General features: G+C 38.8%; 1 protein-coding gene across 4 annotated transcripts in view; it reads left to right on the top strand.

Moving 5' to 3' along the window:
• tbc1d14 (TBC1 domain family, member 14) overlaps window positions 1-23345 on the top strand; it is a 37196-nt gene extending 13851 nt beyond the window's left edge. For 3 of the 4 annotated variants that reach the window (XM_087788630.1, XM_087788631.1, XM_087788632.1), the window contains 12 exons: window positions 2256-2379; window positions 8406-8530; window positions 9501-9583; window positions 10690-10807; window positions 11904-12010; window positions 13055-13129; window positions 13201-13289; window positions 14337-14408; window positions 14473-14601; window positions 16083-16192; window positions 21036-21294; window positions 22321-23345. In XM_087788630.1, the coding sequence (XP_087644756.1) occupies window positions 2256-2379; window positions 8406-8530; window positions 9501-9583; window positions 10690-10807; window positions 11904-12010; window positions 13055-13129; window positions 13201-13289; window positions 14337-14408; window positions 14473-14601; window positions 16083-16192; window positions 21036-21294; window positions 22321-22377 (1348 nt within the window). In that variant the 3' untranslated portion in view covers window positions 22378-23345. Of the gene's footprint in view, window positions 1-2255; window positions 2380-5288; window positions 5441-8405; window positions 8531-9500; window positions 9584-10689; window positions 10808-11903; window positions 12011-13054; window positions 13130-13200; window positions 13290-14336; window positions 14409-14472; window positions 14602-16082; window positions 16193-21035; window positions 21295-22320 lie in introns of those variants that run through there. The other variant, XM_087788634.1, reaches the window with a different exon arrangement.
• The last annotated feature ends 526 nt before the right edge of the window (window positions 23346-23871 follow it).

The following is a 23871-nucleotide window of genomic DNA, read 5'->3' as shown; positions in this document are numbered from 1 at the left end:
ACCTCACTGTCCCGCCACACTGCTCCGATCTTGTTCCACAGTCTTGAACTGTAACTGCCTCCAGCACACAACAGAACAGTTTACAAACGCTGCTTCAGTATGTCTGCCTCGCAGGGATCTTCTTTAATCTCTGCTGGAGGAAATATGTAACTAAACAAGTCAGTCGTTGCTTGAAAAACAATCTGCAGTCTTGTAAAAACAAAAAAAAGTTACAAGCTATACTTGTGTGTCACATGTTGGTGTTTGTGATCACCTGACTGCAGGTTTGGGCAGTAGTCTTGTGTCTCACACCACTCTGTTAGATGTGCAACATGCCTCGTGAGTGAGGTTTCGTTTGCAACCGGTTAATAATCAATCAGACGTGTAGGCCTGGCTCCATCTGTTCCACTTTATGCTTATTTAGAGGTGAGCAAGCAGCTTTAGAGCATTGGTTTAGGTTGTTTAGAAGCTGTCCTCCTGTAACTATAAAAAATAATCTGGTTTTGATTACTGTCAGGAACCAAATCAAGTCATAAAATGATTGAGATAGTTGTAGCTTTCCACATGTGCATGTGCTTAGCAATATAATTGTTAACATTTATGATCTCTGCTCTACATTCATTGAACAGCGTGATATTTGAGTTTTGTTTTCACATTTTACCACCATGCTGACACATTTACGTGAGCCTGTTTTGCAGGGAACATTTTTATCTGAATGATATTATTTATCAGTCACCGTCAGTTAAAACTTCAATTAACCGATCATCACACAGACACAGTGTTTACTTTCTTCCACCTCCTTTTGTCGAGTCTTGCTTGTCATCCCAGCTCAGATTTTCATAAAAATGCAACGCAAAAAATGAACAAATGCCATTCATATTTAATTGTTAACTGTGAATGAAATATCTACAAACGTACTTGATTATAAATAAACCAAAACATGTACTATGATTAAAAAAAATAGAACCCTAGCTTCTTCCAATTCCAGTTTCTTAACAGAGCAATATCAACTGCTTAAACAAACTTCATATCACTTTATTTGCCCTAAATTAAAACCAATACTTCTCACTTTGAGACCAACTTGAACTCTTGTTCCAGTAAATTCCTGAACCACTCTTTGAACAAATAGTTGACTGAGTTTTAAGATGGAGAGTTCCCCTTTCTGATGGTATTTGACTCAACCATTCGTCTCCTTAGGTAAACAGGGAAATCCTTAAGATGGTACCTGCTCACGGTTCAAAGGCAAAGCTGCTCAGATTAATAGATAAAATTAAAGGGATAGTCTACATGAGGCTAAGTAGAAAATGAGTGAAAGTTGAATTTTGGCTAGGATTACGGGTTGGGATTACTTTCAGAGTAATCCTTTTCTTTTTAGAGTTATGGACAAAAATGTTTGTTCATTTTAATGTAGCAACTGGAGCTTCATCTTCGTCCAAAAAGACACTTGAAAAAATACCTCCATACTGCTCGTCTGTAACGTCCATATTGTATTGAAGCCTCGTCATGAGGAATTGTTCTGTTAAAAAAGTCTATATTTTAAGATTGTTTGTAGCGGAACCAACCAGTCTCTTAGCTGCTGCTTGAAGAAAACTAGTGAAATTAGAATTTTCGGAGAACTATCCCTTTGACACATAAACACACAAAGGATACACCGAGTTAATTGTTAATTTCAACTTCTATTGAAGTAAACAGACATTTTTAGATGAATAATTTTTGTTCATTTTTTCATCCCCTAAATTATTTATATCAAACACAAGCTGCATCTTTTGGTTGCTCCAGCATCGGTCCTTCTACCTTTGTCCTTAATCCCCAGTTGGGCTTTTTACCCACAAACACTGGTGTGATTAGGGGTCATGTGAAGGTTGACTTAAAAACCATAGGAATCCAGTTACTATTTGCTCGGGTGGCTGCATGTGCTCAAGACATTTGAAAGTTCATTACATTTACACAAAAAAAAGTTGTTTCAAAGCATACTTGAATAAATGGTGTAAATTATGTTTTTAAAAGGTTTCGCCAAAGTCCATAAACGTTCATTTCTCATGCTACAATGCTGTGGAAATTGTTGTCGTCATTGACATTATCAAACACATCCAAGTTCCTCCGTACTGCTTATTAGGAACGTCCCTCTTGTATTGTAAGTAAGCAACAAGTTTATATTTTAAGAGTGTTTGTAGCGGAAGAAGTAGAACTTAAAATATGTACCGACAGTGACGTCTTTATCATTTGAACATCATCAACTTAACCCCAATTTTCTTTCTCTGCGTCTTTTATCCCAGAAACCTCTTTTCAAGGAGGGGTAAAGAAAGCCGACCTCAGGAGCCAAGGGACCCGGGATGGAAGCTGTTCGGAAAGGTCCCGCCACGAGAAGGTCCGATCAAGGACGCCAAGAGAATACAGAAGGTAGAGAGTTGTTTCTGGTTGACTGGTATGAACTCGATGATTTGCTGATCTGGTATTACGTACCTAAAACCTGTGGCGTCACATTTCTTTTGACATGGAACAAAAACGTTTTTTTGTTTCAATGAAAAGTATTTTAAGAGTTCAATATGTGCAACCTTCTTTTGTGTCTTAAGCAACAACACACTCCCTATCATTGACATTTATCCCTGCTTAAAAGAAACATTTTGGTTATGCAATACCGCAGGGAGGTGTTGCTGAGCTGATTTGAGTTGTGTTTATGCTGAATATTTGCCACGTGCCGCTTCGAATGCTGTTGCTAAACTGTAAAATCACCTGCACAAGAATGCTACTGTCCTGTGTGTTGCAACAAACCCAGGATTAAGATCTGGATGCTGGTTTGTTAAGAGGATTGGCCAAACTCACGGCATGGTCATCTGTTGTACGTCTCATCTGCTCCTCACCTAGCTTCTCCGCGTTGAACCATATAGATGTAAACAATCTTGGCACTTGAATAATGCAGTAGACTGTTTCACTTCCAAAAGTACAAACTATACAGCCTCTGATAAACGGAGGACATTTGGGCTTTTTTTTGCCCAGCAAAGAGGAGCAATGAAGATCTCATGACCTGCTGGATAATTTTTACCTTGGCATTGTAAAATATTTGTAATACTACTCCGATCATTGCAAACTGGATGCCAACAATGTGCATCCAGTTAACCCTTGACCTACATGGTCAGAAGAACAGCGGTAGAAGAAAAATAAATGTCTTTCAAATATTGTGGATGAGGCATTTTAAAGGTGATGATTAATAGTGTTTATTGGCAAGAAATTTGGCAATACGATGCATTTCATGATACACGAACAACCGTACGATTATATATACTGATTGTGTAGTAACAAGGATATATGTGTAGTATTGTCCAGTACTTGACTCTGGTGTTGTAGTATTTACAGACCCCATGAATCTTGACGAAGTCGTAACTGCTTTCATTTGTTTTCAAACCAAAATATGTCCAAACATCAGCTTTAAAAGCTGCTGGAGTCCACTGTATCCTCTAGTCCTCAGTCGTTGCAGGGATTATACAGGATTACATTGTACCTTTAGCTGCGAAGGACGGATGACCGCTGCCAGAAGTTTGATGTTTTGTTAGACCCCTAGTGTTTTGCAAACAACTGTTGGACGATTCATATTTATGCTGGTCATGCTTCACCGTTGTTACACAAGTCAATGCAGCTCCTAACCCTTTTTCATCAGTGTGTATGCAGCTGTGACAGACTCAGTACACAGACATTTTTTAGGGCACACCAGAGTGACCTTCTAGTTGATAACAAAGATAAGTCCCTCAGTTTTGTCTGAAGTTGTTGCTGACTGTGTTATTAGGTCATTATAGTGTTCTTACAGCGCTATAAGCCTGAGAACAAGATGGCAGCCTACAATTAGAACCTGTGCTAGTCTGTTATTTCATTGTCAGCGGAGACCCCCCTTCTTTCTTTCCTTCCTCTGGCTTTTCAAGTTAATGTGTCCCGGCTTTCGTTAACACATGAGCTCCTAAAAATAATTTACCACACATGTATGTATACGGTCACGATTGTGTGTTTGCTGGAATTGAACATTTGCTCATATATAACACACTCCTCTCCACCGTACAAGCCCTTGTCATTTAATATTGTGCCTGAGGAATCACTTACCCAAGCTTTTGTCTTCTCAAAGAAGGTAGGGCCGGCCAACCTTTTGTGTGTTTGCGCTGGTTCTATTTGCGTCGTTCCACTCCTGTGACACTGTCAACAACTTATACCTGCCATGATTCTTATTCAAGAGGCTCCTTGTTGTCCAGCGTTTTTCCTTTTATTTTCTAATGTGGATGCAACTCACCTCTGGGCTGTGTCCCGACAGACATCGCAGAATCCTCCCTCTCAGTTAGTGTGTGATGCGTATCGCGATAAAAGGTTCAACGATAGAATATATGAAGCATTCTGTTAGCATGGCTGCTAGCAGGTCATAAAGCTGCTGGAGTCCACTGTATCCTCTCGTCCTCAGTCTTCGCCAGAATCACGCAGGATTTCCCTGTATTTGCAGACGTTATGACTGCCGTCATCTAGCGGCCAGAAGTTAATTTTCAAAACAAAAAGGAAAGAATATCAATAACTTATTGTGAAAAATATACACATCGCAATGTCTAGGTTTATCAATATTTTCTCATCCTTATAGCTTATAATGGCTATTAGTACTGAAACTCCAGTTCACCTTTTGTTTGGTTGTGTTTTACAATGCTAGCACACCGCTTGGGTATTATAATTATTATTGTTATTGTTGATTCTTCTTGGTACTGAAGTGACATCGGCACTTTATTAACCGCCAGTCAGGCATGTACATTTGCCGCTAAAGGACGTTATACATTATATGCTACATTATTAAATATGCTACACTTCTTGTTATAATTTATGATCCACTAACATCTATTAATAGATGAGGATGCATGACAAGGTGTTGTAACTATTAGCACTACACAGCGATGCCGCGCTTTGGGTTATTTTTCACACAGTCTTACGTCTGACCTGAATGAATGAATAATCGGCAGCCGTTGAAACCCTAACCCCGAACCCCTCAGCTGCCTATTTAATCCCGTTCGTGTGGCTTAAAGGGACAGCGGGCCGATCCGCCGCTCTGAGCTCCATTGAGAGCACCTGCCAGGGAGAGCAGTCGAGCCCAGGGCTGGTCCAGGCACAGCAGCAGCTGTAACCAACAACACACAGACGCCGCTGATTTGCTGATCGGCTCACAGCGGCGGATGCTCTGCAGCGTCACCGAGGGAGGAGGGAGGAAAGTCGAAGGGTAACATGCGGCTGCATCCTTTGGAAAGCGAGGTGTGTCCATCCCTTCGCCCTCCTCTCGCCGCCGTCCTCTCTTCTTGTGTCGCTCATGGGTGTCATGTTGCCAGGAGTGAGACCTCAGGGGCCGCTATGACGCTCGGCTAGGGTTTTCTTTTTTTTTTTCTTTTTTTTTTCTTTGCAAAAAGGAACCCCCACCGGAGTACGGTCTGTCTGATCTGCAGCGTTCATGGTGAGTGAGCAGGAGAGCAGGGTTTGTGCGAGCCAGAGCGTTTCTCCTTGTCTGGCTCGGTCAGAGGACGTTGGTGGCTGGAGCTTCGGAGAGAGACGGCCGTGGAAAGAGAACGTCTCAGGTTTCACTTAACGGCACTTGAGTGATCTTTGTAAGTGTGTGTCTTTGCGATGGCTCGACATCCATGAAACCAGCCTCAGAGTTACTGTTGAGAGCATGTGCATCAGTATTAAAAGATGATGCACCGGAACCTTGTTAAGTTGAAGGTCCTCAAGTTCACTTTAGCTGGATTGAGAGATATTTTATAACACTTCAACTATTACGTTGCTAGAAATCTTTTTACTGCACTATTGTGAGGGGGTGTTATAAAGTCTCAAAGTGATAAATCTCTTTTTTTTTATTTTTATACTGTATTGATATTTGTCTATATTGATATATGTATCAATTAAAAAAAAGAGAGTGAATATTATATTTTCTTTCTTCTATGGTTAACAGTTAAAAATATATTTAAAATAAAGATTATTAAAAAAAAATAATTTACAATTAACTATTCACAGCGGTTGTAATTTTGTGTCGCTATTAAACTTCCAGCCACTAAATGGCAACAGTTGACAATGAAATCCTGTGAGATCCTGGTGATGACTGAGGATGAGAGGATGCAGTGACTCACAGCAGCTTTTAAAGCGGATGTTTGGAAATATTTTGGTTTGAAAACAAACAAAAGCAGTTACGACTTCGTCAGGTCTCTCTTGTAAAAGAGATTTTAATCTCAATGAGACGAACCTCTCGGTTGTGATGCACTTTTATTTACATTCTACCTTCTTTTTTGTGTTTGAAACTGAATAAATTATATTATTACGTATATATTATTACGTGAAGCCTAACTAAAAGTACATAAACAGCCTGAGTTATGTGTGAAGAGCTTGTTCGGCTTTGTCTCCGACACTGGGAAAAAAAAAAGGCGATTGAGTTTTTCCAGCCCGTAGAGACACATGGCTCACAGCTATTGATTGATGATTGGCAGGCCCTCTGATCACTCTCAGAATCAGAGCGATGCATTTGTTTGGTAGACAAAGGTCGGGTCAGATTATAGAACATTATTATTTCTTAACTGTTAAGTGTCCCGAGATAACTTTGCTATGATAAATCAAATTGAGTTGATGTTCCCTGAAGCTGGAAGCGAACCGGCAGAGCCTTTATGTTGAGGCCCCCGGGGGCCGAGCTTCGGTCGTGAGATGTTGATGCACTGTCTGTGATTTGAGTGTGTCACTGTTTCACCTGCATTGCTGCCCCCCCCCCCCCCCCCCCATCTTCACTGCAGTCTCTCCTGTCGTCCTCAGGTGTTAAGCCTCACATCTCTACTGGATTATATTGTCTTTGGTGCATCATTCCAGTAAAAACTTTCATATTCATGCAAGATCAATGTTAGTTGTTTTATATTCACCAGAAGAACTGTGGCTGTGATTCTTAGTATCTTAGTATTGAATATTCTGTCTTGAGAGTTTTGAATATCTTAATACACCTTCTTTTACCCTAAAGTGATAATCCTGTGTATCTTACTCACTTGGCGTTTGATAACTTTGTGAGTCAAGAACTATAAATCACTCCTGCCATGTTCAAAACAAACACTGTGTCGTGTCGCTTTGATGCTTCAATTTGTCCTCGTCTGTTCAAACATTGCAAATCTGTGTCGCGTCTGTTGGACAACGTTGATGTTTTGACAAGTTTTGTTTGGTTTCTGGTTGCATTTACTGATCTAAAGGTGTACGACAATATTGATACAATATTACGTTTTTTGTTTTTCCACATTCCTTATATTCAATGAGACTTCAGCAATTAACTATTTACATGAAAACATTCACAACGTTTTTAATTTTTTGGTGTAGCGTTCGATGTTATCGCTACGTTTGCAGCTAAAGGAAAATTTAAATCCTAGATATGACTGAGGAGGATTTTGGTTTAAAAAAGAAAAAAGATAAGGAACGCAGTAAAGACTTTGTTAAAGAGTCATGTGGTCTGTAAATTCTGCAACTAGTTGTCAAAACTATCGCAACTCAATTAAGTATCAATACTCACTTGTCGCATCTGGATACGATACTTATTTTCAAAAGTGTCGGGTTTTTTTAAATTTGTGTTACGTCAGACCTGAAACGTATCATGGTTGCATTTTCTTTTTGAACAACTTTTTTATAATAATAAGTATTTAATGTGTCTGTTAATTGTTACAAGTTTATTTTTGCATTTTGTTTGTTGATAAAAAGATTTAATTTAAATTGAGTTGTCATCCAGTTGAACATTTTGGTATCGTGAAAGTCTGTCGAGTACGACAGTACTAAAAGTATATCCTCCATCCTACAGTATTGTAATATCTTGTTTGGTTACCCCTGTATCGTGGTAGGTTTGGCCAGGTTCACCCCCCTCTAATGTTGCAGGTCCTACCACTAAAATAACTTGATGTATATCATTGATTGTAAATGTGCGTTGAGAGAGGTGCCAGCAGGCGTCGATGCATGTCGTGGAAGAAACGTTTCAACCTCTCGACAGAAATGGGTTCTTTAATAACAACCTTAATAAAATAAATACGTTCTTGTAGACAACATTAGATTTCTGACGTTTGTGTTTTATGTTTTATTACGACGAAATGTTGTTGGTTGTTCCCGCCTGCATTATTGACTACGAGCACACACACCAGAGGCCATGTGTGTGTGAGATTATGTTGCACTTGTCCTATATACTGCAGAGTTTGTTCAACCAGTTCTATTGCATGATCCCATTCTGATGATTCCGAGTCGACTGATGCTGGCGTAGAGTCTCGATCACACACTCTTTAGAATCCAGCTGACGACCCCTGCAGGGTCTCATCGTCACAAGGTTGTCACAACATTCCAGAGCCGTCGTCGAAGCCCCGGTGTGAAGCCCGACCTCCACGTGTCCGTCATGTGATCCTCTCGTTCCCTCCCCGCAGGAATATGAAACGAAAAGTGGCAGAGTTGGACCTGGCAACCCCGTGTCACCCAGGCAGAGTGTGAGGAAAAACCTGGACTTCGAACCTCTCTCCACCACCGCGCTGATCCTGGAGGACAGGCCGGCGTACGTAACACTCTTGTGTTCCTCTCTGGTATTTCCAGCTCAGGGGGGTCATTAGACCATAAAGCCTGGTCTGTTTCTCCTCTTCTGTCCAAGCTCCCATCTCAGCAGATTGATTATTACGTCCCATTCAGTATTGTTCCTGCTCGCTCTCTGGCTCCACTCGCTTCCGAGAGAAGCTGCTGCTGAAAGTTTAATGACCCTCCCTGGGACCGGTCCCATTACTGGGCTCGTCTAACCCATTAAAAAAATATTTACATTTTTCACCAACATATGTACAGTTTCACAACCGAGTTGGTTATATTGATGCCATGAAAATATTGAATTATCTTTCAAATGTAAACATCTTCATTAAAATCATTGAATTCAATCATTTGTATTTTAAAAATGTTGAATTTGTTTTTAATAGATTCGTTAATTTGAAGGTGTATATGTTTTCCATATTTCAATAATAAAAGAGAATTCTAAATGCAATATTTTTTTAATTTGTAGCCTATAAAAATAAAAATGTTGCTTTAAAAAAAAATTCAGTGTCATCTGGTGGAAGTATTACACCAAAATTCTTATATTGAATTTAAAAGACTACAAATAAAAAAAATATTTGAAAATGTTTCAAATTGGAGTATCAAATGCTATGTGTAAAAAGAGGAAATTATTTAAATGTTTTAATTAATTTAGCATAAAAACAAACCAAAAAAAATCCTCAATTAAGAAATTACTGAATTAAGTTTTTTTAATTCGAAGTTTCAACATTTCAAAGTGTTTAATTGAATATTCTAATAGCACTGATGTACTTCCATATTTTCAACTCTATTGTAGGCTCATGTTTGTTATGATTGTAAATAAGCGTTTGTGTCACAGGTTCCAACGACCTTTTCAAATATTCATATTAAGCACAGAGCTCTCAGTCCTGGACACTAAATCCTGGTCTGGATGCAGCTGAACCCATTAGTCTGCCTCTGTTGTGTTACAGTAATCTTCCTGCCAAGCCAGCCGAGGAGGCGGAGAAGCACCGGCAGCAGTATGAAGAGATGGTGGCCCAGGCCAAGAAGAGAGGTGAGCCTGAGCCACCGCCATGTTCTGTCCTCTCAGTGGAGAAGGACAACATCATGATTTTATTATCATTTTAGTCGCAGCTGAATTGGTTTTATTTTTTTCTCTCTCTTCACCCATCCTAATGAAAGATGTGCACAGAACCATCTTTATGTTGTTGCTAAAATTAAAGGTCAACTAATGTTTATTTCAAATGTTGAAGTCTCTCCAAGATGCAGTAAGTCCCTCATCACGGCCATGTTTTCAACTTATTACTTTATAAAGTTGCTCTGAAATCTGGGCGAACGAGAGGTTATGAGAGCGGATGCTTCACTCCTCCAGCTGTAATCATGCCTCGCTTTGTTTATACGACGAGTCCCTTGAGGGTGGAGTCTTGCAGGATTGATGACACTGCACTGACAAACCTCGCCGTTTGACCAATCACAGCAGAGTGGGTGTGGTTAACTAGTTGACCTATAGCAGCAGACACTGAATGACTATTCCGTTTAATTGTATGTTTAATTTAGAAATGCTTTTCCATCTTAATTACATAATAAATAATGTATCAATTAGGGGTGTGTGTGTCAAGAATCTGGCAATACGATACGTATCACGATACATGGGGAACTACACGATATATATATAGTTGTAGTGTAGTAACAAGTATATATTTGTAGTATTGTCCAGTACTTGACTCTGGTGTTGCAGAATTTACAGACCACATGACTCATGACAGAATCGTAACTGGACATATTTTGTTTTTTAAAACGATTGAAAGCAAACATCAGATTTAAATGTTGCTGGAGTCGACTGTATCCTCTTGTCCTCAGTCAATGCCCGGATCTCACCGGATATCTTTGGTCTTTAGCTGAGAAGGACGGAGTAACTGCTGCCACCTAGTGGAGGGGACTTTAAATTAAAATAAAAAACATAAAATAATAATGATTTTAATACACACTTTATATAAATATATATATTTTTCAATGATCAGATTTACCTCAAACTTGCTCAAGAGTTACTGCACAGCGAGACCCGTCTCAACAACGTGACAAAATGTGTATTCCTGCAAGTGCGGTCAAACTATTCGAGGTATTCTCTGTTATCTCCATGTTCTCTCCTCCCTGGTGCAGAGCTGAAGGACGCACAGAGGAGGAGGAAGCAGCTGGAGGATCGCTGCAGGCTGGAGGAGAGCATCGGCTCTGCTGCTCAAACCTGGAACCAGGAGATCCTGCCCAACTGGAGCACATTGTGAGTACTTGAGTATACGATAGAATCTCTCTGCATTCTTATTTAGCTCCTGCAGATTAATCCCAACCCTTGGTCGACATGAAAGTGAGAAGAAAATCAGTGACATTTGAGTGAACTATCACTTTATAATAACTGATCATATCATTACACTTACGACTGTATGTCACTGCGCTTTTCTTCTGCTGAAAGTGAGTGATGACTTTAAGGGAAAAGATCCAGAAGAGAAACTGGATGTCATCAACTATTATTTACTTTTGTTATATATTTAATAAATTAATTTTGCCCACCGAAGCCTCATGTTAAGCCTAAAGTCAGTGATTCAAGATGGCATCACAACGATACGCTGTCATTTAAGTGCGTATTAATGTTGAGGCAAACATGACAGACCATTACGGAAAATAGATGCCTCCGTCCAGAAAAGAAGACGAGGTTAGTCACTTATTGGAAAACAACTTTGCGTGGGCAGCAAAGCATCATGGGAGCTGTTGTGATTGATTCCCGGTCTCCGTTACTTAGAGTGTTGTGGAGAGGGATGGGACCTCGCATCCAGTGTTGCAGTTCGATTTGATGCTGGACTGAAGGCACCGAGAACCAAATCTACTTGTGATTTCTCGTGCTCTTCGTAGCGTGTCGCACTAGATTGTCAACATCAATCATGAACTCAAACTAAACTATATTTTTACTTGAAATGTTTCTATTTTTAACTCGTATTTTGTAATTTAGATAATAATTAATAAATGTATTTTTTATAAAAAACAGATTTTCCTGTTTTCCATTACTTTCATCTCAAGTTAAATGTTTCTCGTTGGTCATCCGTCCATCATTTTATTACCACCTCACGTCTGAGGAACTGATGTGTTCATGAAGCTTCGTTTTAGAGGTCAGTAGGTGGCGCTCTCAGTTTAAAAATGAAGAGCCGTTTCGATAGAGTCGCTGCTCAAAGCTTATAGAACGGTGACATCCGGCGGAAAATAAGGTCTTCATGAATCTTCATCGCCACGAGTCAATCACGACCTTCAAAAGGTCGAAGACACGTCTCTCTCTCTTGACCGTCCACTTGACTTCAGGTTCTTGACCCGAACACGGTGTCTTCCAGGTGCACGTCCCGGCGGGTCAGGGACCTGTGGTGGCAGGGCATCCCCCCCAGCGTCCGGGGACGAGTCTGGAGTCTGGCTGTGGGCAACGACCTCAACATCACACACGGTGCGTCGACATCGGGATCCGGTTTCATTGAGGGCGACTTCACTCTGACGCGTGGACAACACGTGTGGCTACAAGTTGTGTTATCGAATCAGCGTCGGAGATGAAGGATGAGGGTGTCTGGTCTTTACATGCTCGGATAAATGATTCTCGGCCACGACGAGTGAGCAGCATTTCAATGAGTCTCTGGTAGACTCATTCTGTGTGTGTGTGCATGTGAGTGTGTGTGAGAGTGTGCGTGTGTGTGAGAGTGTGTGCATGTGAGTGTGTGTGTGTGTGTGCGTGTGCGCGTGTGTGTGTGTGAGATCATGAGCACCCTCAGGCTCACAGATAAGCGACAGACAAGTTCTCTTGTGTTCTCACTCTGTCAAATGAAAGTCACGTGACCCGAAGTGTTTCTCTTCCTCCTTCCTTGTATCGAACATTTCGATGGTAGACTTTGAATTCTTTCTTTGAAATGTTTTTTTTATTGAATTCAGTCATTTCTATATTGAAAGGTTGAATTTTAGTGTTTTTTTATTAACCTTCCTGTTATTTTTCCTTTAAAAAATTCAAATTAATTTGTAGTCTTTTAAATTCAATATAATAATGTTGTTATAATCGTGTCACCAGACAATACCAGGAGTACCACATAAAACTTATAAAATTAATCAACCAACATTTTAATATTGAATTTAAAAGGCGATGGGACTAAGAAGTATCTAATTTATTAAGTGTTTTTTATTATTTTATTTGCTAAATAACAATATCAAACTCTATGTATTAAAAAAAAGGATTTCTGAAAATATTCAGGTATTTGTACTGATTTTTTTTTAAGAAAATTAAATGAAACATTTAGAAAAAGAAACTATTGAATTCAATGATTTAAGAAAATATATAATATTTTAATATTGCAATAATAACACAACTTTAAATGCTATATTCAACCATTCAACATTGTGACGACGGCAATTTACTTCCACATTCTTGCAGCTATTTATTAAGTCTAAGAACAAGTGTGGAGGAGTTGAAGTGTCTTGTGGCGTCAACTGTGTCGTGTCTTCACAGAGCTGTACAACATCTGTCTGTCTCGAGCCCGAGAGAAGTGGAACAACTCGTCGTCGTCAGACACACAACTAGAAGGTGACGACAACTCGGTCCGAACGTTTCGTCGTCTGCAGTGCTTCAGTGTGTGTCTGTTGTTGTGTGAACAGATGCTGTGTCCTCGAATCGAGAGTCCAGTCTGGAGCTCATCAAACTGGACATCTCCAGAACCTTCCCCCAGCTCTGCATCTTCCAGAAGGTCAGTACGGAGCGAGTGGTGTTTATCGCAAAGACGCGTATCAGGATACAGAGGCGGCTATACAATGTATATCATGATAGTGTAGTAACAAGTATATATGTGTAGTATTGACCAGTACTTGACTCTGGTGTTGCACATGTTACAGACCACATGACTCTTGACGAAGTCGTAACTGCTTTCATTTGTTTTCAAACCAAAATATGTCCAAACATCAGCTTCAAAATCTGCTGGAGTCACTGTATCCTCTCGTCCTCAGTCGTCACTAGGATCTCAGTTAATTTGTCATTTTATCAATTCTACGATGTTTATTGGCAAGAATCTGGCGACACGATACATATCACAATAAAGGGCCAAAAATATGATACATGTGATACTGTAGTAACAAGTATATACTGTATGTGTAGTATTGTCGAGTACTTGACTCTGGTGTTGTAGTATTTACAGACCACATGACTCTTGACCAAATTCGTAACTGCTTTCATTGGTTTTCAAACCAAAATATGTCCAAACATTAGCTTTAAAAGCTGCTGGACTCACTGTATCCTCTCGTCCTCAGTCTATGTTTTAAATGGATAAAGTGCTGTTGAATATCGTTAACAGTATCTTATTGAAAGAGTCCACTGTATCCTCTCGTCCTCAGTCATTGCAGGATTTCATTGTTTCTTCAGCTGCGGAGGACCTTATGACTGCTGCCATCTAGTGGCTAACAATGAAATGGCAACACAAAAATGCATGTTGATTGTGAATTAAAAAAAACTTTTTTATTAAGACAGACTTTTAGAAATAAAATCCATAAAACTATGATAAAAAATTAAATATGATGAAAAATTAAATATCGCTACAGTGCTGTTGAATATGGATATGTTATAGTGGGGGGGAACGGGTGTTTTATACCCTTATAAGGAAGTTGTTTTTGTGTTGCTAATAAGGTCCATAATAAGATGCAAAAGTGTTGGTTTACAGTAACATAGTAACATAAACACACTATAACTGTGAGTGTTTTACTTCCTAAATGATGGTTAATAGTAGAAAGGATGTCTTCTCTAGGGCGGGCCGTACCACGATGTGCTGCACAGCATCCTGGGAGCCTACACGTGTTACAGGCCGGACGTGGGCTACGTGAGTGGACTGGGCTGCGAGCGAGTGTGCGTCAGTTGTGTTGACCCGACGGGTTGTGTTGCAGGTGCAGGGGATGTCGTTCATCGCCGCCGTGCTGATCCTGAACCTGGACACGGCCGACGCCTTCATCGCTTTCGCCAACCTGCTGAACAAGCCGTGTCAGATGGCCTTCTTCAGGGTGGACCACAGCCTTGTACGTCCACACTGGTCCGACTGCACTGATCCATCGAATACTTGTGAACAAAGTTTTGGTCTCTCCAGGTTATCAAACAATAGGTAGAATTAGTTATTTTATGGTCGTATCCTGTAAGCCCTAGAAAGTGGTCCCTCGTTTATAGCGGGGGTTATGTTCTCAAAACCCTTAAACTCTTGATACTAGTAATGCTTGATGAGGTTTCTTTAACAGCTGATGAGGTTTCATGAAACAGCTGATGAGGTTTCTTTAATAGCTGATGAGGTTTCTTTAACAGCTGATGAGGTTTCATGAAACAGCTGATGAGGTTTCATTAACCGCTGATGAGGTTTCATGAAACAGCTGATGAGGTTTCTTTAATAGCTGATGAGGTTTCATGAAACAGCTGATGAGGTTTCTTTAATAGCTGATGAGGTTTCTTTAACAGCTGATGAGGTTTCATGAAACAGCTGATGAGGTTTCATGAAACAGCTGATGAGGTTTCTGTAACAGCTGATGAGGTTTCATGAAACAGCTGATGAGGTTTCTTTAATAGCTGATGAGGTTTCTTTAACAGCTGATGAGGTTTCATGAAACAGCTGATGAGGTTTCATTAACCGCTGATGAGGTTTCATGAAACAGCTGATGAGGTTTCATTAACCGCTGATGAGGTTTCATTAACAGCTGATGAGGTTTCATTAACAGCTGATGAGGTTTCTTTAACAGCTGATGAGGTTTCATTAACAGCTGATGAGGTTTCTTTAACAGCTGATGAGGTTTCTTTAACAGCTGATGAGGTTTCTTTAACAGCTGATGAGGTTTCATTAACCGCTGATGAGGTTTCATGAAACAGCTGATGAGGTTTCATTAACCGCTGATGAGGTTTCATGAAACAGCTGATGAGGTTTCTTTAACAGCTGATGAGGTTTCATTAAACAGCTGATGAGGTTTCATGAAACGGCTGATGAGGTTTCTTTAACAGCTGATGAGGTTTCATTAAACAGCTGATGAGGTTTCATTAACAGCTGATGAGGTTTCATTAACAGCTGATGAGGTTTCATTAACAGCTGATGAGGTTTCATGATACCGTGCAAAATAGATTTTTTTAAGCTGCTAAATGAAACACTAGTATTAATCAACTGTAAACATGACGACACTATCATGAACCCTGATGCATTTTCATCATTTTTATGGAACTTATTTTACTTTTGTCTGCTTCATACCAAGTTGTTGTTTTTTAAGTAAGTAAAATAGTTAAAGAAGTAGCTGCGTCATCACATGATTGAGGTCAGGTGATCAGAGGTTTATTGTCAGTGTAAAAAGAAAACTTGATTTTTTATGATGAGAGGAAAAGCAATGAAGTTAGCTCTTATTATACTGAAGCACTAGCATCACCTGCACTTAACTATGCTGCCTCCCTGTGGCTTTACTAGGAACAACACATTTTCCATTGTTCTGAATGATGTTCACATGATGTTAAAAAAGTCATTTTTTCTCTGCAGATGTTGACCTACTTTGCAGCATTTGAAGTGTTTTTTGAAGAAAACCTACCAAAGCTTTTTGCACATTTCAAGTCAAACAACTTGACTCCTGATATTTATTTGATCGACTGGTGAGTCTCTGCTTTAGTTACGATTAAACGTGCTTTTGTTTAGTGTGTTACACATGTGTTTAGTGTGTTTTCACACGTATTTAGTGTGTTACACATGTGTTTAGTGTGTTACACATGTGTTTAGTGTGTTTTCACACGTATTTAGTGTGTTACACATGTGTTTAGTGTGTTACACATGTGTTTAGTGTGTTTTCACACGTATTTAGTGTGTTACACATGTATTTAGTGTGTGTTTCACATGTGTTTAGTGTGTTACACATGTGTTTAGTGTGTGTTTCACATGTATTTAGTGTGTTACACATGTATTTAGTGTGTGTTTCACATGTGTTTAGTGTGTTACACATGTGTTTAGTGTGTGTTTCACATGTATTTAGTGTGTTACACATGTGTTTAGTGTGTTACACATGTGTTTAGTGTGTTTTCACACGTATTTAGTGTGTTACACATGTATTTAGTGTGTGTTTCACATGTGTTTAGTGTGTTACACATGTGTTTAGTGTGTTACACATGTATTTAGTGTGTTACACATGTATTTAGTGTGTGTTTCACATGTATTTAGTGTGTTACACATGTGTTTAGTGTGTGTTACACATGTGTTTAGTGTGTGTTACACATGTGTTTAGTGTGTTTCACATGTGTTTAGTGTGTGTTTCACATGTGTTTAGTGTGTTACACATGTGTTTAGTGTGTTTCACATGTGTTTAGTGTGTGTTTCACATGTGTTTAGTGTGTTACACATGTGTTTAGTGTGTTTTCACACGTATTTAGTGTGTTACACATGTGTTTAGTGTGTTACACATGTGTTTAGTGTGTTTTCACACGTATTTAGTGTGTTACACATGTATTTAGTGTGTGTTTCACATGTGTTTAGTGTGTTACACATGTGTTTAGTGTGTGTTTCACATGTATTTAGTGTGTTACACATGTGTTTAGTGTGTTACACATGTGTTTAGTGTGTTTTCACACGTATTTAGTGTGTTACACATGTATTTAGTGTGTGTTTCACATGTGTTTAGTGTGTTACACATGTGTTTAGTGTGTTACACATGTATTTAGTGTGTTACACATGTATTTAGTGTGTGTTTCACATGTATTTAGTGTGTTACACATGTGTTTAGTGTGTGTTACACATGTGTTTAGTGTGTGTTACACATGTGTTTAGTGTGTTTCACATGTGTTTAGTGTGTGTTTCACATGTGTTTAGTGTGTTACACATGTGTTTAGTGTGTTTCACATGTGTTTAGTGTGTTTTCACACGTATTTAGTGTGTTACACATGTGTTTAGTGTGTTACACATGTGTTTAGTGTGTTTTCACACGTATTTAGTGTGTTACACATGTATTTAGTGTGTGTTTCACATGTGTTTAGTGTGTTACACATGTGTTTAGTGTGTGTTTCACATGTATTTAGTGTGTTACACATGTGTTTAGTGTGTTACACATGTGTTTAGTGTGTTTTCACACGTATTTAGTGTGTTACACATGTATTTAGTGTGTGTTTCACATGTGTTTAGTGTGTTACACATGTGTTTAGTGTGTTACACATGTATTTAGTGTGTTACACATGTATTTAGTGTGTGTTTCACATGTATTTAGTGTGTTACACATGTGTTTAGTGTGTGTTACACATGTGTTTAGTGTGTGTTACACATGTGTTTAGTGTGTTTCACATGTGTTTAGTGTGTGTTTCACATGTGTTTAGTGTGTTACACATGTGTTTAGTGTGTTTCACATGTGTTTAGTGTGTGTTTCACATGTGTTTAGTGTGTGTTTCACATGTGTTTAGTGTGTTACACATGTGTTTAGTGTGTTACACATGTATTTAGTGTGTGTTTCACATGTGTTTAGTGTGACACATGTATTTAGTGTGTGTTTCACATGTGTTTAGTGTGTTACACATGTATTTAGTGTGTTACACATGTATTTAGTGTGTGTTTCACATGTATTTAGTGTGTGTTTCACATGTATTTAGTGTGTTACACATGTGTTTAGTGTGTGTTACACATGTGTTTAGTGTGTGTTACACATGTGTTTAGTGTGTGTTACACATGTGTTTAGTGTGTTTCACATGTGTTTAGTGTGTTTCACATGTATTTAGTGTGTGTTTCACATGTGTTTAGTGTGTTACACATGTGTTTAGTGTGTTACACATGTGTTTAGTGTGTTACACATGTATTTAGTGTGTTACACATGTGTTTAGTGTGTTACACATGTGTGTTACACATGTGTTTAGTGTGTTACACATGTATTTAGTGTGTTTTCACACGTATTTAGTGTGTTACACATGTGTTTAGTGTGTTACACATGTATTTAGTGTGTTACACATGTGTTTAGTGTGTTTCACATGTATTTAGTGTGTGTTGCACATGTATTTAGTGTGTGTTGCACATGTATTTAGTGTGTTACACATGTATTTAGTGTGTGTTTCACATGTATTTAGTGTGTTACACATGTATTTAGTGTGTTTCACACGTATTTAGTGTGTTACACATGCATTTAGTGTGTAACACATGCATTTAGTGTGTAACACATGCATTTAGTGTGTTTCACATGTGTTTAGTGTGTTACACATGTATTTAGTGTGTTTCACATGTATTTAGTGTGTTACACATGTATTTAGTGTGTGTTACACATGTATTTAGTGTGTGTTTCACATGTGTTTAGTGTGTTACACATGTATTTAGTGTGTGTTTCACATGTATTTAGTGTGTTTCACATGTATTTAGTGTGTTACACATGTGTTTAGTGTGTGTTACACATGTGTTTAGTGTGTGTTACACATGTGTTTAGTGTGTTTCACATGTGTTTAGTGTGTTACACATGTGTTTAGTGTGTTTCACATGTATTTAGTGTGTGTTTCACATGTGTTTAGTGTGTTACACATGTGTTTAGTGTGTTACACATGTGTTTAGTGTGTTACACATGTGTTAAGTGTGTTACACATGTATTTAGTGTGTTACACATGTGTTTAGTGTGTTACACATGTGTTTAGTGTGTTACACATGTGTTTAGTGTGTTACACATGTATTTAGTGTGTTACACATGTGTTTAGTGTGTTACACATGTGTGTTACACATGTGTTTAGTGTGTTACACATGTATTTAGTGTGTTTTCACACGTATTTAGTGTGTTACACATGTATTTAGTGTGTTACACATGTATTTAGTGTGTTACACATGTGTTTAGTGTGTTTCACATGTATTTAGTGTGTGTTTCACATGTATTTAGTGTGTTACACATGTATTTAGTGTGTGTTTCACATGTATTTAGTGTGTTACACATGTATTTAGTGTGTTTCACACGTATTTAGTGTTACACATGCATTTAGTGTGTAACACATGCATTTAGTGTGTAACACATGCATTTAGTGTGTTTCACATGTATTTAGTGTGTTTCACATGCATTTAGTGTGTTACACATGCATTTAGTGTGTGTTTCACATGTATTTAGTGTGTTACACATGCATTTAGTGTGTTACACATGCATTTAGTGTGTGTTTCACATGCATTTAGTGTGTGTTTCACATGTATTTAGTGTGTTACACATGCATTTAGTGTGTTTCACACGTATTTAGTGTGTTACACATGTATTTTGTCTGTTACACATGCATTTAGTGTGTGTTACAAATGCATTTAGTGTGTGTTACACATGCATTTAGTGTGTGTTACACATGCATTTAGTGTGTGTTACACATGCATTTAGTGTGTGTTACACATGCATTTAGTGTGTGTTACACATGCATTTAGTGTGTGTTACACATGTATTTAGTGTGTTACACATGCATTTGGTGTGTTACACATGCATTTAGTGTGTTTCACATGCATTTAGTGTGTGTTTCACATGTATTTAGTGTGTTACACATGTATTTAGTGTGTTTCACACGTATTTATTGTGTTACACATGTATTTTGTCTGTTACACATGCATTTAGTGTGTTACACATGCATTTAGTGTGTTACACATGCATTTAGTGTGTTACACATGCATTTAGTGTGTGTTACACATGCATTTAGTGTGTTACACATGTATTTAGTGTGTTTCACATGCATTTAGTGTGTTACACATGCATTTAGTGTGTTACACATGCATTTAGTGTGTGTTACACATGCATTTAGTGTGTTACACATGTATTTAGTGTGTTTCACATGCATTTAGTGTGTTACACATGCATTTAGTGTGTTACACATGTATTTAGTGTGTTTCACATGCATTTAGTGTGTTTCACATGCATTTAGTGTGTTACACATGCATTTAGTGTGTTACACATGTATTTAGTGTGTTTCACATGCATTTAGTGTGTTACACATGCATTTAGTGTGTTACACATGTATTTAGTGTGTGTTACACATGCATTTAGTGTGTTACACATGTATTTAGTGTGTTTCACATGCATTTAGTGTGTTACACATGCATTTAGTGTGTTACACATGTATTTAGTGTGTTTCACATGCATTTAGTGTGTTACACATGCATTTAGTGTGTTACACATGTATTTAGTGTGTTTCACATGCATTTAGTGTGTTACACATGCATTTAGTGTGTTTCACATGCATTTAGTGTGTGTTACACATGCATTTAGTGTGTTACACATGCATTTAGTGTGTTTCACATGCATTTAGTGTGTGTTACACATGCATTTAGTGTGTTTCACATGCATTTAGTGTGTGTTACACATGCATTTAGTGTGTTACACATGCATTTAGTGTGTTTCACATGCATTTAGTGTGTGTTACACATGCATTTAGTGTGTGTTACATTGTAAATTCGAGTGATCAATATTCTGACACTGACTTCCTTCCATACAAGTCGTAACAGGACCTGATGCGTCTCTTCTTGCGTCGACAGGATCTTCACTCTGTACAGCAAGTCTCTCCCGCTGGACCTGGCGTGCCGGGTCTGGGACGTGTTCTGCCGGGACGGCGAGGAGTTCCTCTTCCGCACGGCTCTGGGTCTGCTGCGCCTCTACCAGGACGTCCTGACCACCATGGACTTCATCCACATGGCCCAGTTCCTCACCCGTCTGCCCGAAATCATCGTCGGGGAGCAGCTTTTCCAGCACATCGCCGCCGTCCACCTGACCAGCCGGACCCGGAAGTGGGCTCAGGTAGAGTTGATGCACAGTGACACTGGATCGTCTTCAGAGCTAGTGTTCAAGAATCTGGTGATGTAGCACAATACAGAAGCAAACTACATGATCCAGCAAATATATGTGTAGTATTGTCCAGTACTTGACTCTGGTGTTGTGATACTGTAGTAACAAGTATATATGTGTAGTATTGTCCAGTACTTGACTCTGGTGTTGTGATAGTGTAGTAACAAGTATATATGTGTAGTATTGTCCAGTACTTGATTCTGGTGTTGTGATAGTGTAGTAACAAGTATATATGTGTAGTATTGTCCAGTACTTGACTCTGGTGTTGTGATAGTGTAGTAACAAGTATATATGTGTAGTATTGTCCAGTACTTGACTCTGGTGTTGTGATAGTGTAGTAACAAGTATATATGTGTAGTATTGTCCAGTACTTGACTCTGGTGTTGTGATACTGTAGTAACAAGTATATATGTGTAGTATTGTGGAGTACTTGACTCTGGTGTTGTGATACTGTAGTAACAAGTATATATGTGTAGTAATGTCCAGTACTTGATTCTGGTGTTGTGATAGTGTAGTAACAAGTATATGTGTGTATTATTGTCGAGTACTTGACTCTGGTGTTGTGATACTGTAGTAACAAGTATATATGTGTAGTATTGTCCAGTACTTGATTCTGGTGTTGTGATATTGTAGTAACAAGTATATATGTGTAGTATTGTCCAGTACTTAACTCTGGTGTTGTAGTATTTACAGACCACATGACTCTTGACTCTTGACTCAAACATCAGCTTTAAAAGCTGCTGGAGTCACTGTATCCTCTCATCCTCAGTCATCACCTGGCTTTCATTGTTCCCTTTAGCTGCAGAGGACGTTCTATTTATGTGCCAGATGTTTAATTGAAAGACTAAAATGAACAAATGTGTGTATTTTATATAATTTTTGAATGGATACAGTGCTGTTGAATATCGTTAACAGTATCTTATTGAGGAAAAAAGTTGCGATGTTTAAGTGAAACAGATCTTCAACGCTCTCCTTCAGGTTCTCCAGGCGTTACAGAAGGATCCGGAGAGAGGAAGTCCAACCATGAAGCGCTGAGCGGGTCACGCTGACCCCGGACGTAACAACAGAACCTCATCAGACACTCGGACAAGAGGCTCTTCTGAGCCACCGAAGGAGGTCCAGGAGCGACCGCCCCAGAACACGAGGCCTTACTGAACCACCAACACTGGAAGTGTAGCAGGCACAAGAATGTAACACACCCCCCACACACACAAACACACACACAAACACACAAACACAAACCCCTGCAAGTTTAGCACATCCTCTGATGTATGTTCCACCTACGGCTGCCTCCACCTTTTCACCTTTGACCCCATATTTGGATTATCGTCCTTTTCGTCGTTTGGACTTGTGAGCCGCTGTTGCCATGGCAACGCTACTGGGAGAAAATGAAGTAATGATGTCACCGAGCATCACTGCAGATTGAAGCCAAAAGTAATAATCAACTCTTGCAAGTACTTTTACCACAACTCACCACTGGGGGTCACTGTTATTACGTTGTGGTTAATATTAAACTATTCAAGAAAAAGTAATATATGAAGTGATAAAATGATGGACAGATGCTTTGCACAAAATGTAATTTAATTTTAAGTAAAAGTAAAGGGGCACGACAAGTTACATTTTTAAGTTTTTGGTTGAAATATTTAAAGAAATGTTTTAACTTTTCCTAAATCTTGTTTTAACTCGCTGGAGTTGATGGAGTGAGACGTGTTTCTGCTTCCATGTTACACCAGCAGATCCTCCATCATTTCCTTTCGCTGCCTGTGACGACAGTCAATCAAAACTAACTCATTGTGTGTGTCCGCGAGTGAGTGTGCGTTTGTTTTCCATCCCGCTCTATGTGCGTGTGTGTGTGTCTGCGCGTGTGTGTGTGTGTGTGTGTGTGTGTGTGTCGTTTCTCTACGCGTATGAATTGAAAGAGGTTTTCTCACCATGACTTGTTATTTATGTTTTTAATCGTGTCAGTCTTTGTCACTTTAAATGGAAATAAAGGATTCCAGGCGTTTTGTAGTCGCTGTTGTGTCTTTGAAAACTATATTTTTACTGAACAAAAATACATATTTACAGTTATTTTCTTCCTGAATGAACCATTGAATAAAGTTAACTTGTGATTTAAAACAAGTAAACGTTTTATTTTGTATATTTTTCTATTAGTCATTACAAGTCTCAAGATAAAAACTTGTTTTTTTGTGTTTGTTTCTCTGATTTTGTCATTTCTGTGAGTATTTTTCGTCCCTTAAAAAATATCTAAGTAAATAAAATCTGTTTTAAATACAATAAAGTAAGACTTTTAGCTTGATTTTATACTTTTTGATTGTTGGCTCCTCACTACAGTTTAAATTGTGGCCCCTGAGAAAAAGTAATTTTCCACCACTTGTCTCTAGTCAACTGAGACTTGATCTAATGTCACCAGTGTGTCCTCAGTGAACTCAGCTTCCATCTGAACATTCCTCCTCACTATGGTGGATTCTTAATGTAGACTTTAAACGACTTTAGCTAAAGCTAACTAGCGTCAGTTTGTCGTAGCCA

The sequence above is a fragment of the Callionymus lyra genome, chromosome 4, assembly GCF_982586985.1.
Source record: "Callionymus lyra chromosome 4, fCalLyr1.hap1.1, whole genome shotgun sequence".
In the NCBI taxonomy this organism is placed as follows: Eukaryota; Metazoa; Chordata; class Actinopteri; order Syngnathiformes; family Callionymidae; genus Callionymus; species Callionymus lyra.
This window is presented reverse-complemented; position numbering and strand designations above follow the sequence as displayed.